Source organism: Lichenostomus cassidix, chromosome 10 (assembly GCF_008360975.1).
Source record: "Lichenostomus cassidix isolate B80296 chromosome 10, HeHo_3.0, whole genome shotgun sequence".
Classification (NCBI taxonomy): domain Eukaryota; kingdom Metazoa; phylum Chordata; class Aves; order Passeriformes; family Meliphagidae; genus Lichenostomus; species Lichenostomus cassidix.
The window spans coordinates 8,223,227-8,236,596 of NC_139491.1; the positions used below are offsets into that span (position 1 = coordinate 8,223,227).

At 43.0% G+C, this 13,370-nt stretch overlaps 1 protein-coding gene across 3 annotated transcripts in view; it reads left to right on the top strand.

Moving 5' to 3' along the window:
- ARNT2 (aryl hydrocarbon receptor nuclear translocator 2) overlaps positions 1–12,263 on the top strand; it is a 95,558-nt gene extending 83,295 nt beyond the window's left edge. For all 3 annotated transcript variants that reach the window (XM_085070474.1, XM_085070472.1, XM_085070473.1), the window contains 4 exons: positions 435–573; positions 2,579–2,744; positions 5,244–5,380; positions 7,747–12,263. In XM_085070474.1, the coding sequence (XP_084926600.1) occupies positions 435–573; positions 2,579–2,744; positions 5,244–5,380; positions 7,747–7,845 (541 nt within the window). In that variant the 3' untranslated portion in view covers positions 7,846–12,263. The remainder of the gene's footprint in view (positions 1–434; positions 574–2,578; positions 2,745–5,243; positions 5,381–7,746) is intronic.
- The last annotated feature ends 1,107 nt before the right edge of the window (positions 12,264–13,370 follow it).

Consider the following 13,370-nt stretch of genomic DNA (forward strand, 5'->3'; position numbering starts at 1 on the left):
TCTTTTGTGCCCATCTTTATTTAGAATGGCATTTAAGCAAATGCCTAAATACTGTTGACTTTAACCACAGATCTATGATGAAGTATCTTCTTGAATACTCTCTGCAAGTAGGATTTTTAATGTATTAAATGTTACACTGCTGTAGGACTGAGTGTGGATGCACCATGTGTGAAATTGTTTTTATTCTTAGAAGCCCTTTCCAAGGGATTATTGAAGTCTAATTCAATATAATTTTGCCCGCTGTGTCTATTAGAACTGACATTTTAGCATGCTAATATGTTTCATAGTTTTGTGATGGTTTTCAGTCATTTTTTATCAAGATAGATCGAGTAATTAGCTTTAATGTATTGTCAGTTCTTCTGTCTCTGGAATACAATTTGAGCATTGTGAATATGCCCTACACCTGAGGCTCTGTCTCTGTTCTGGACCCTTAGTTCATCTGTGGTTCATGTCCCTGGTGTCAACGACATCCAGTCCTCCTCATCAACAGGCCAGAACCTGACACAGATATCTCGGCAGCTGAACCAGAGCCAGGTGGCCTGGACAGGAAATCGCCCACCTTTTCCAGGACAGGTATTGATGTAAAGTGCTTTATTTTCATGGTTGTTAAAGATTTGCAATCTCTGTGCTTTTTACAAAAGAGTTGGTAAACTCCATTTACAATGAGGGTGTAATTAATTTTAAGTTTGAAGCTCTGTTAAAGTACAAATAATATGAAATAATCAAGTTTGATCTTAATAATGCTGCTCGTAATCACTTCTGACTTCCCATTGTTTGGCAGGCTGGAATGGCATGTTTGAGGTGGTCACTAAATAATTTTTCAATAAGTGAATTTTTTCCACATTAATCACTGATTCTTCCCAGCCCTCACTCTGTCATGGTTATCTGTCATACCTGGTTAATGAAATCCAGTCATAACATCATTTCTTTTAATGCTGTGGAAGGTGCTGAAAATGACTAAAATAAATTACTCATCCTCTTACTGCACAAATTCTGTCCGAGTCAATCTAGTTTGTATGTGAGTGTAAGGAAATTGGGATTCCTTCATCCATCTTGAATAAAATGAAACAGAGTTAATCCTTGCAGAAGTGACATGCCAAGCTCTCACTGCCATCGTGGAAACCTTCAGAAATGTACAATTTCTTAGCTTGGAACTGAACTGAAGACTTAATAACATCTTCCACATGTTAAATGCCTGTTGGGATCTGTTTTCCTTCCCCAGCTCATCTGCATTTTCCCAAAAATCATAGAATCATTAAATTTGGAAAAGACCTTTATGATCACTGGGTGCAACTATTAACCCACTGCTGCCAATTCCACCACCAACCCACATCCCCAGGTGCCACATCTACACCTCTTTTAAGCATCTCCAGGGGTGGTGACTCAATCTCTTCCCTGGGCAGCCTATTCCTCTTCTTGACAGCCCTTTTGGTGAAAAAATTTTTCCTGCTGAGAAATGATGGGAAGTGGCTCAGTGAGCACTTCTGCCAGTTCCCTCAGTGCCTTTGAGTGGATCCTGCCAGACCCTATGGATGTGAGTGTGTCTGAGTGGGGTAGAGAGTCACTGATCTTTTCCCCTTGGATTGTGGAGGCTTCATTCTGCTCCCTGTCCCTCTCTTCCAGGGCAGAACAGCTTCGTTTGTGTGAATTGATTGCCAATAACAGTGCATGTCATTACAGATATCCAGGGATGTCATCACCGTTAATTTCTTTTGGTGGGCTTGGTTAGGCAGTGAGTTTTTCTTAGGACTGCTGGACTTACTCATAATGTGGGAAATGGTCTATAATCAGGTTCTGTGTGTTGCACCATCCATCAGCACATGGCTTTGGATGGAGCACTGCTCTCCCTTCAGTCTCAGTGTACAAGCTGAACTGTCTCAAAGCAGCCTTTGCAGGGTTTAATCATTTGTGTAACATTCTGGGAGATCCTGCAACAGGGGCATTGTGGAGGTGAAATGACAGCAAGCTGGATTTTAGTGCCTTTGAATTAACTCAGCTGCCCAATTAAAGCAATGTTAGACTGTTTCTTCCCTTCTACCAGGACTCGGTGATTTACTCTTCTAAGCCTTTTACAAGGCAAAATAACTGCTGCCTGTATTTCATAGGCAGGGAGAGAAAACAGCTCATTAGCTTTGAAACTTCTTTGGTCATTTAGTCCCAAGCCCTGGAGCCTCTGATCTGAGACCTGCCTGTGTCCTGCAAGACATTCAGATAACTGATTTTACTGTGGCACTGCAAAATCAATACACCTGGAAGATGAATTCTTTATACCTGTTCAGTTTGAGATTAATCCTCATAACAGTGGTGAAGGAAATCCTGGTTTTCCAAATAGCTCTGATACAGAGTATGTGTCAGCTAATCAGCAGGAGAGCAGTAAGTGTTGGTTTATAGTCTGTTGTATTCCTTCTGCAGCAGTAAGCTGGCTTGGACAGAAATGAAATATGGCTGAGACAGGAAAAACGTGCCTGTTGGCATCCACAGAGTTTATTTAGTCTTTCCTTTATGTTGTAAAAAGTGATTCTGCTGTGCTGTTCCTCAACAACAAAACCTTTTCCTTCTTTTACCCTTTATTCCTCAGCAAATTCCCTCTCAGTCTGGCAAGGCTCAGTCATCTCCCTTTGGCATTGGAACAAGTCACACCTACCCAGCTGATCCATCCTCATACAGCCCCCTGTCCAGCCCAGCCACCTCTTCTCCCAGTGGGAATGCCTACTCCAGCCTAGCCAACAGAAGTGCAGGCTTTGGTAAGTTTGGAATGAGGTAACACAGAAATAAAACTCTGGAGTGTTTACTGCATCAAAATTCCTCCGGCCTGTTCTTTTGGGTCAGCTGGGGAGCTCAGGTGGTGAAAGGGTTTTGCTTTCTGCTACTGAGTAGAGAGGACAGAGCTGACCTGTTAGCTCCATGCTGCATCTCCTCCACATCCAACACACTTCAGAATATTGTGTTGTTTTATGACGTGAGGGAACTCTTACTTTTTTCCAGTAAATGGTGTCATGAAAGGTTCAGAAGTTGCTTGTATCACTAGTAACCATTCTCCCAAATTGTGGTCAGCTTGGTCAATTTCTTTCCGCGTCTCAGGAGAACACTTAAAAAGCACAAATTTGCAACTTTTTTTCCTTTTTTATCTTCTTCATGGCGATGTCCTTTTGCATAGAAATTGCATGTTGGAGTTTGGGTAGACACAGGATTTATTTTGTACCCCCACTGCTACTAACCTAATGAGAGTATGTGCCATGTTTTGAAATGGTTTTCTTTTCCTATTTCATGCTAATTTAGTGGCTTTCAGACCGTGACCCAGTAGGTAACCCCTCGGTAAGTTTTCTTCACTCCACCAGAAAAATAATATTCAAGAGTAAACAAATACAGTGGTTTCCATGAAAAATGTCACTAGCTGATAATAATGTGCAATTCCAAACAGCACAGGTAGCAGGGTGCTAATGTGTATTGTTCTCTCCTGTCCTTGGGGAGCAGATCTGGCACAGACCTGGTGCAGACCCCACTGGCACAGACCTGTGCCTAGAAAAAGAGCACTGAGATGGATCTCTTCCCACACAGCTTATTCCTGCCTCCATTTCCATTTCCACCAGGCATTGTACATTTGTTTATGAGACAGCCTTGTATTTCAGGCTTAAGCTACTTGGCAAGAGCCCTTTCACTTAATGAGAAACATCTCCTGACCTACATCAGTTTGGGTGCTATTAATAACCCAGCCTTCACGGAGACGAATGGCTTCGACCGCCGGCTGGCAGGAGCTGTGCTGCTGAAAAGAAGCATCGTTTGCTTCACTCTGTTAATTTCAATGTATTGTTCTGAGGGAAAAAAAAAATACCAAAACAAACATGCAGCTTTTTTTTTGAAGGGTAACTTAGAGGAATTTTATTTTGGCCCTTAAAATGTCTGCAGGGTTTTTGAGTCAGCTGAATTACTGGTTGTGGTAATATCAGTCAGGGAAGAACTGTAATCATCTACTTTGGATGTGATAGAAGTGCATCACTGCAGACTGTTTATTTTCCTGTAAAACATTCCCTTTATCTGTTTTGCATGGCTTAGCTGGTAGCCAAAGGGCCTGGGTTAAACATGTGTTTCTGTGTTTTCTGAAGTCCTGACTGAGTAGTGGCTGATTTGATGTGATTGAGTCTGGCTATCAAAGACTTGGCATAGCACAGGTGTGGAAGTTTGGCAGAGGAAATTTGGCATCCTTGGCAGAGGATGCTGGTGATTGGGAAGAACCAAACACAGCTTGATCATCTGCTGTGGGAGGGAAACAGGCAAGAATAGCTGGAGCAGTTATAGAGAAAAACATTTAAAACATAAAGAAAAAGAAGAAGAAAAAAGAAGAGGAAATATTTGGAGGAAAAGCATAAGCCTGGTGGCAAGCTTTCTAAAATGCTAACTCTTAGGAGATACTGTAACTAATGAATGGAAAATTATCTGAAGATGTTATAATTCAGTGGCAATCTGTAGAAATGCAGGGTATTAAGTGTAATCTGTTATTGTACTTACAAAAAATGCATGTGTAATAGGTAACCAAATTAATGTGTGGCAACATGCTTTTTTACTATTTAGAAGAAATTAATCTCCTTGAAATCATCATTTTAAGTGTATTTCCCATAAAGCCTTGCTATTCATGTTGCTGTGTCAAATGTAGATGGCCTCAGACTTTTTGGAAAGTATCACCATATTGACAGGATAATAATTGGCTATGAAATGCATATTATATAAATCACTTTACAGATGTATCATTGGAGGACAAGACAGTCCAGCAATGCCTGTATTTAATCAGCAAGGCTGTTGTCTGTTGATCATAGTGTTCCCACATCTGCTTAAAAAATCCTGGATCTGCTTACATGCTTCTTAGATGAGTAGCAAACTGTGCACCCACTGCTCCACAAGAATTCAGTCCTTTGAAGACAAAAAGCATTCAGATGGTGAAGTTTACTTTTTGAGTGAAATGGAAAATACTTCCTTATTGCTGATTAAAAAACAATGGGGAGATGCTTGAAAATTGCCTTCCAGTGCCTGGTTCACTGTGTCTCTGTGTTTTGCTCTGGGCAGTTCACCTGCCGTGGCCCTGAGCTTTGCTCTGGGGCCAAAATTCCCTCCAGCTCCCTCCCTGCGGGGCTGGTGTCACTCAGGACCTTTCTCCTTTGCAAATCCAGCACTGATGGGTGGTGCCCCAAAGCAGGCAGCTGTTTTGGAGGAGCTGCTCTCTGACTTGTGCCCTCTCTTGCCCCACACAGCTGAAGGTGGCCAGAGCAGTGGGCAGTTCCAGGGCAGACCCTCCGAGGTGTGGTCGCAGTGGCAGAGCCAACACCACAACCAGCAGAGCGGCGATCAGCACTCGCACCCCCAGCCCAGCCAGACCGAGGTGTTCCAGGTGAGGAGCGTTCAGCGAGCCCAAAATCCCTCTGACAGCCCCTCAGTTGTGATCTAGAGCTGTTCCCCTCGAGAATCAGGGTGCAGCAGGGCCTGGAGCACCTCCCTCCTGCATGGTGCCACAGGTCTGCACTGCTCTTAGCTGCCCTTAGCTGCTGAGGGGGTTTGGGGTTTTGCCACACAACAGCATCTTTGCTGAGGTAAAAGGCTGTTTTCTCTTTGCACCCTATACTTAGGGCTTATGTCTTTTGCAGAGAACCCATGAAGTGATCCCAAGTGGAGAGTGTTTCTTGTCCTGGTGCTGGCCTCTGACAGCTCAAATTCAATTAGATATCAATGTCATTCTCTTTGAGAGTTCAAGCAGGAAAGGAGTCTGATGTTGCATAGAAGATAGTGGCCAATAATTTTTTAATTTTAAACCCAGTCAGATATCAGCTAAGTGGTAAACAATCGTCTTCAACTACCTAATTAAATATAATTCTGAGCCTTCACTACAGATAGTGAGGACTTCATAAGTTGACTAATAATGTATCTGTCCTTGTAGAACTTGTTTTTAAATTAGACGAAGAAGACAGTTTGCAAGAAAACAATGCAGATAAATGCAGGAAAGACAGTTGAAGCCCCAAGCAAGGTTTAGAAGTGGGGCACCTCCTTATCTTTTGGGGAAAGTAAGTTCACCTGCAAGGCTGGGCTCATGTGCTCACAGGAATGCTGCAGAAGAGATGTGAGCATGGGAATGCTCCTGTGTGGATGAACCATTGCTTTCACACAAGAACAGCCAACAGCACTTCATCTGGAATAACTGCCTGTCTGTGTGCTCTTAGCCCATGGCACAGGCAAGATTGGTCTGTTGCATCTCTGTGTGTTAGCAAATTTTAATTGCTGTCCAAAAGGATATTCAGGGTAATTCCAGTGGAGCTGATGGCAGCATGGTTTGATGGCCACCAGAAAAACAGCGCTCCAAGCAGTGTCTTGCTTGTGTCTTAACAAACTTCTCATGAGGTTAGTGGAAAGAGTGACCATGGGATAAAAGGAGAGCTGGGCTCACCTGCAGGGCTCTTGGAGGTGAGCATGCATTTGGAGGGAATTAGGAAAATAGCTGGATGCGATAAGAAACTTGGATGAGTTTAAAGGCTTCCAAGAAGTTGCTTGGATTGTTTGTGCCCCAAGCCAGCCCTGGGTTAGCTGGGCTTCAGGAGAGAGGCAGACTTGAGAGGAGACCTTGCTTGATCTCTGCCTGAGGAGACTTTGCCACAGAGGCCCCAGCAGCAGAAATGCTTCAGAGATGTGAATGTAGGCAGGAGGGGGCAGCTACAGCTTCCCTTTGGCTGGGAGAGAATGTAGGAAAACATCAAATAAGTACAAGTTTTGGTCAGAAAACGAAGGCTGGCCCTGGGCAGCTCAGACACTGCTAGTTGTGTTCACAGTCTCTCTCCCCACATTGACAGGGATGCTGTGAAGACCTCAGATGGATTTTAATCAGTCTTTATTTTGGGGGAACTTCCCAGTATGCAGCAGTTCGCAGTTGTTCTTTCACAGGGCAGATCCCGTGAGCTTTCTTATTTGTTTTTTTGGTTTTGTTTTATTGTGAGGATAATGAGCCATCCCTGGCAAGACTTGGCTTTGCGGTAAGAGCTTATTATTGTAAGGACTAACAGGAAAAGCAAGCGTAAACTCTGGTTTTCCCAGCAAGGGATATCTTTTCCCTGTGGCTTCAGTCTCCGGCTGAGAGGAAAGGTTGAATATTTTTTGAAGCCTCCTGCAGAGACCTCACTTGGCTCAAGACACGTGAGAGCAATTACCACAAAATGCCATTTCTCCTGAGAAGTTCCTCCTATTTCCTCTGCCACTGTACATTCCCAAATGCTGCTGGGGCATCTTGTTAGCTGGGGTGGATGTGCAGTCTTGGGTCTTCCACAGAGCACTGTTCACCTAGAGAGTGCTGGTGGGGAGGTGAGACCTTCCCCAAACCCATCCTTACCCAGCAGGAGCTCCAGGGGATGAGAGGTTGCATCCTTCCTTCCCATGCAGTGAAACCAGAGAGTTTCCTCCTCTCCATAGGTAGCTGCCCATTCCAAGGGGAACTATTTGAGTATGGGAGGAGCAGGAGGCAGCTTAAGTGTGTTTTATTCAGAGGGGCAATCCAAAACTTCTGCCCTACTTAAATCCCACCTCTTGTTCAGAAACAATCCAGCAAAAGATAAGTAGCACATAAACCTTAGCCCAGCCCTCTGCACAGGTCTGGTGTTCCCCTTATTTATCTCAGCTTGGCCTTTTCTGGTTTTACACTGAAAAGATGGGCAGGAAACAGTTTGTGTCTGGATAATGTGTTAGCAAGTGACTCTTTGATTTTTCCTTATCATGCAGGACATGCTGCCAATGCCGGGGGATCCAACACAGGGTACTGGCAATTACAACATTGAAGATTTTGCTGACCTGGGCATGTTTCCACCGTTCTCTGAGTAGCTTGCGAAGCAGAAATGGAAGTTCTTCTTCTCCAAGGCCATTTCAGTGTAATTTTGGCACTGCTTTTTCTGTGTTGCATTTCTGTAGAAGCTACTAAACCAGAAGACACGTTTCTCATGTTTCAGATAGTGGTGTAGGGCTTGCTCTCTCCTCCCTGGGGTGCATCAGTGCTGACAGAGGAGCTCCAGCACTTGTTAGTGTTCATTGACAGCTCCATTTTTTTTTTAATTGTCATCTACCTCAGAGATAAGAATTTTGCTTGTTTAAAAAAAAAAAAAATCTCTGAGTCTCAAATATTTGAATGTGAATGATACATAATATTTCCTTTGAATGGTAATTTTTCAATAGATAACAAAGTAACAAAGACTAACAGAGAAAAGGTAAGGTCATGTCTCGTTACAGTGCCTACCGCTCAATTTCGATGCCTTGCTTTAAGCTTAAGTTTCTGAAAGCAGACACAATATTCTGTTTTCTTTGATTCTTGTAGATTTTAGGTCACTTTGAATGTTGAGATTAAGCAACATAATGTAGGCCTCTCTCACCAGAAGGTTCAGCTCTGCCTTTTCTAACTTAAACTTGAATGTGTGTACATTTTGGTACTTTATGTATATCTTGTGCTGTACGAAGTGATTTCCTGTACTGGTTTCTTTTGCCTTTACAAAGGGTCCATTCTGGAGTGTACTGAAAAGGTTGATGATGTATGTGAAGGATCTGAATATCGTGGGAGTCTCCATCACTTCACATAGATGTTCTCACTTTTAATTCAGGTGGTTCTCTATTCAGAACAAACATTTACTTACATAAGCTATTAGTCTGGTTTTGCACTGAATTGAGGCCTATAACCTTGTACATTTCTCACTGGCTGCTTTAATTATTATTGTTCTTGCTTTCCCAAAAATATTGCCTCTTAAAAAATGACTGTAAACACATCGAGATTGCATTTTCTATATTAGCTGCATTTCCTTTCTGTGAAGTACTTTTTTATACTGTGAAACCTCACATTTTAACAGTGCAGGGTGGTGGCCTATTACTAGGAAATCATTCAAGCTCATTTGCTGCAAGCAGTGAGATGGTTTTGTAGTGTATAATTTTTTTAGAGTGAGTTGGTAATAGATATTGATTGGACTATTGTCCACTGCAGACACAGTGATAACTTGAATTTTTGCTTGGATTCCCAAGCAAATGCTTCTGTTAACCCCTGTTAACCCTCTTCCATTAAATATGGGATTTTCAGCTTTCCAAGTTTGTTGAGGACTCTTGACTGCTCTGAATGCTGTTTGCTTTTCCACAGAGGTAAGTTAATCACCTTCCTCTTGGGTGAGTCACCTGCCATATATCTTTATCAGAGATGTGGTAGGAATCTTTTTATTCAGTATTTCATATGCTTGATGAGTTACAGAGGTTGGATTGTAAGGATTTTATCCTGACAGTTTCTTCTGTGACAGGAGGAGAAAGAATCACTCATGAAGCCCTGAGTTCCTGTGTGCAGGTAGTTCATAGCCTCAGAGGTTGGGTGGTGGTAGCCAGCCTTGCAGAGGAGGAAGGGGCAGCTTTCCTCAGCTTTTGTACATTCAGGGGCCATCCTGGACCTTGAAAGAGCAGCCCCAGGGCAGAGCCTTCCTCCAGAAGATCTCATGTGCAGCGATTCTTAGACTTCACAGGATTAAGCTCTGCCTTCTCCTTGCAATCTGGGGTGTCTCAGAGGGGACATGGTCTGTCCCACAGTCTGTCTTGTTGGGATGATGTCCCGGGGAGCAGGCAGGCCCTGCCCCACAGCTCTGGCCACACAGGGTTCATGGTGAGCCAAGGGACACAGGTGGCACAGCTGGTGCTGTGCCCATCTGACACTGCTGGCACAGCCTTCTCCCTGAGCAGCACGTAGTGTTCAGTAGGCAGCAAGAGTCCTTCTTACTATTTTTCTCACTAAATCTGGGACCAATCTCTCACCCTATGTGCAAATGGGGCTAGGGACTCTTTTTTTAGGACAGTTTTGTATATCTCCAGATGCAGTACTGGAGAGGCCTCAGATCCCCTGGTCCGTGCTTGCCTCAAAAATCACACTGAGAACAAACAAAAACCCTCATATATCTCTTCTCCCCCAGAGATCAGGAAAATACCATCTTAGGTGAGCAAGCCATGTGCTTACATACTCTTCTTTTAAATACATGGATGTTTATTCCTTTGAAGCCCTTTCCCTTTGCCTCCAGGCTGCTCAAATGAATGACTGCTCATGGAATTGGACAGGCAAAGCTCTGCTGCCTCAGAATAAAATTCACTGGTGTCTCTGAGAGGTACCTGGATGCTGCTCCAGTGAGTGAGGTGCTCAGTGTGTCTGCAGGGTTTTGAAAGGGGCTGATCACGAGGGAGAGGGCAGTAGGTGAGCAGTTTGTGTCTCTGCACAGAAGATGCTTGACATGATAAATGTCAGTTCTTCTGAAATTTTTATAAATTTCTCCATAAAGTGAATAATTAATTGAAAAAGTGTTGTTCCTCTGTTTTGTTTTACCCAACAAACTGCTTTAAGTATATTTATAATTTATTTTACTTCCTGAATTCAATTTAAAAATAAGAGTTTTAAAGGAAATTTTTTTTCTCCTAACATCAGCAAAGATAACTTCCTCAGTGTGTTGTGGGTTTTATACTACTGGAGAAGGCTTCCCGTGTGCATATTTTGGTTGTGCAGTTAGAATTGCACTGTTAGAAGAATTTTAAGCACATCTTTTCTTGTTGCATTTTTGAAGTCAGTATGCCTGAGGGATCAGAGCATGGACTGCTTCTCACCTTGTGGACTCCTCCTGCCTTGCTGGTGGGGAGAGGCGATGGCTGCTCTGTGAAGGGCAGTCTGGATAGTGCCAGGTTTGGCTTTTCCCTGCCAGCCATAGCCATCCACAGTTTCTGTCATGCCATCCCGAGCCAGTGCTTCATTCTTGGCATTTCCACCCTTCCTGGCCATGCCATCTCCCCAGCCCGGGTGGGAGGCACTGGGTTGCCATTCCCGAGGCAGAGAGGAGGGAGCACTGAACGAGTTGGGCACCTTTGTGCTTGTGAGCAAACAAATGCTGCAGGTAAGGCTTTGCTCGTGCTGCTCCTGCCCTTGCCCTGCTGTGTCCAGGGGCTTCTCCTCCCAAACAGCTGCTCCAGGTCTTGTGGCTGCAAAGCTGTGTAGCCTTGGCTGTGCTGTATCTTTGTCACGTGTTTGGTTACTAAAGCCACTTAACTTATCCTATAGCTGCAGTTATAAGGTGCATTGGGAATGCTGATGTTTTTATTATGTGCTGTCAGTGTAGCTTTGCTGGCACTTTGGCTTCCAATTTCCAGAATTTCATAGGTGGTGGATTTCTCATTTCTTTTGTGTTTTTTTTCTAAGCTGGAAATAAAGTTGTGATTTCTGATCGAACTGTTGCGAACACAGTGTTTCTTGAAACTGAATATTTTGGGTTTTAAACTAATGGAGCAAGAAACTGCAAATAGTGATGGTTTGGGTGAGTTATTGCAAGGAGCAGACATGTAGACTGAGACAATTTTAGATACTAAAATATTTATATTCATTTATTTAGACAAACAATCCAAGACTCCATCCCATTGTACAAGTGCTACTGGCAGTACCTACAGTGATGCTTTAACCAGATAGTTCCATTTGTAGCTTTGTTGCCTTTTCTTTTCTTTTGAAGTACAGTATGAAACTGTAAATACTTCTTGCAGAACTGCCTTTTTAACTCTTAATTCCTTTTGGCACAGTGTTAAATAGTGTTGGATTTACCCAATTGCTATGACATATATTTTTATACATAGGTGTACTCTTTTTTCGAGAATAATACAGCCATTTTTCATTAATGCCTTATGGGTGTCATACTGCTGTTGCTCTTTATTTGCAAGGTATCGAGTGGACTAATTTCTAGTTCAGATATTTTCACTTTTCCTGGCAGTGCTCAAGTTTGGCTTCAGGTGATTTTTGCCAGATTCCCATTTTTCACAGTTGTTAACTGTGAGAAGAAGAGAATGTGGGCTTGGGCTTGTTGCTGTTAATGGAGCAAAGAAAAGGTGATGGCATCTAATTGTCTTTAAAAGGTCAGTCTTTTCCTACTCTAAACCAGAGTGCATTTCATGAAACTGATGACTGTGGGCACTGATTACTTTGTGTAGATTAATGGTCTTAAAAAAAAAAAAAGGAGGAAGAGGAAAAAAAATAAAAAGAAAACAACTCCAAAAATGGGCTTCTGTCATTGTTAGGCACTTGGTTACGTATCTGTTTAAACTCTTCATATTGATGTGAAATTGTGCTGTGGATAAAGTGTATTTTGTACTTCTGAATGTTCTATATTTATGACTAACAAGTACAGAATCAGTTGTGTGTATGTATAACTAATAACTGCCTTTTTAAATTTCATTAAAATAAAAATGTCATGAGCTGTTGTTAATTCCTGTCATTCTGTAAATAAGTAAAATATGCTGTTGGGAATTGTCAAGTAAGAAACAACCCTGAATTATAGGATTCATGCCAAAAATCAGAAGATGAGGCAGTGATCTTTGTCTTTGAAATCTCCTCCAGTGGTGTGTGGTTGGGGACAGGATGTTCCCCTTTTATGTGTCTTGTAAGAGCTGTCCAGAGGGAGCAGGAGAGGAATGATAGTTTGAGAACTCAACTGTTAAAAGTGTTCCAGAAAAACATTAATTACCAGCCTGATCTACTGATGATGCTGAGGTGTGTGAATTGGTGTCTGTGTTGTAGAAAATTTCATTAGAACATGATTGGTTTGGAGTTAGTTCATGGTGTGGGGCAGTATTTATTCACTCCCTGGGGTGGTATCACAGTGGTTTCCTTGTCCACCTTTAGGTCTCATTGTTCAAAGTTAAAAATACTTGTATCCTTGCTACAAACATTCTGGTGACCTTTTCAGATTGCCTTTGTAAGGCACATTTGCCTTCCACTGTGGGTCTTCATTGCATTTATATTGTTACTTCTTTGTCAACTTGATAGTTTGCAAGCAGGCTTTACCTTGCTCATGAATCCAAAAAGCTGGTGACTTTAGGCAGGAGCTGAGGACAGTGTGCTCCAGGGCCTGCATTCCTGGCACAGGGTAGGTGGTGTTTTCACAGCTCATATTCCATTTTCAGGGCTCTGCTGGGGAGAACAGGCGTGGGCTCTGCTGGGACCTAGCTGGGAACTGGGGCACTGGGATGGATTTAATCAGATACAGCCACCAGCCCCCCTGCTCTGCTGGGCTCTGTCATCTCACAGACACAGGCTGGTCACTGAAAATGGGCCATTTGTGCTGTTCTGCTGTGAAAATTGGGTTTTCAGCGAAGTGATGTTCTTTTGGCATTTGCTCAGGTGCTGCTGAGCATCTCTGATGAATGGGCATTTGCCAGACCTTGAGCCCCATTTGGAAGCTCAGCCACTTTCATCCTGGCAGCTCTTTGGTGCTTTTCCAGTGCAGTTTAATAGGCTTGTAGTTGCTTTTGAAGAACATTATCCAAACAGAAAGGCACACAGAGAATGGGTGTTGCACCCATGCCAAGCAGGG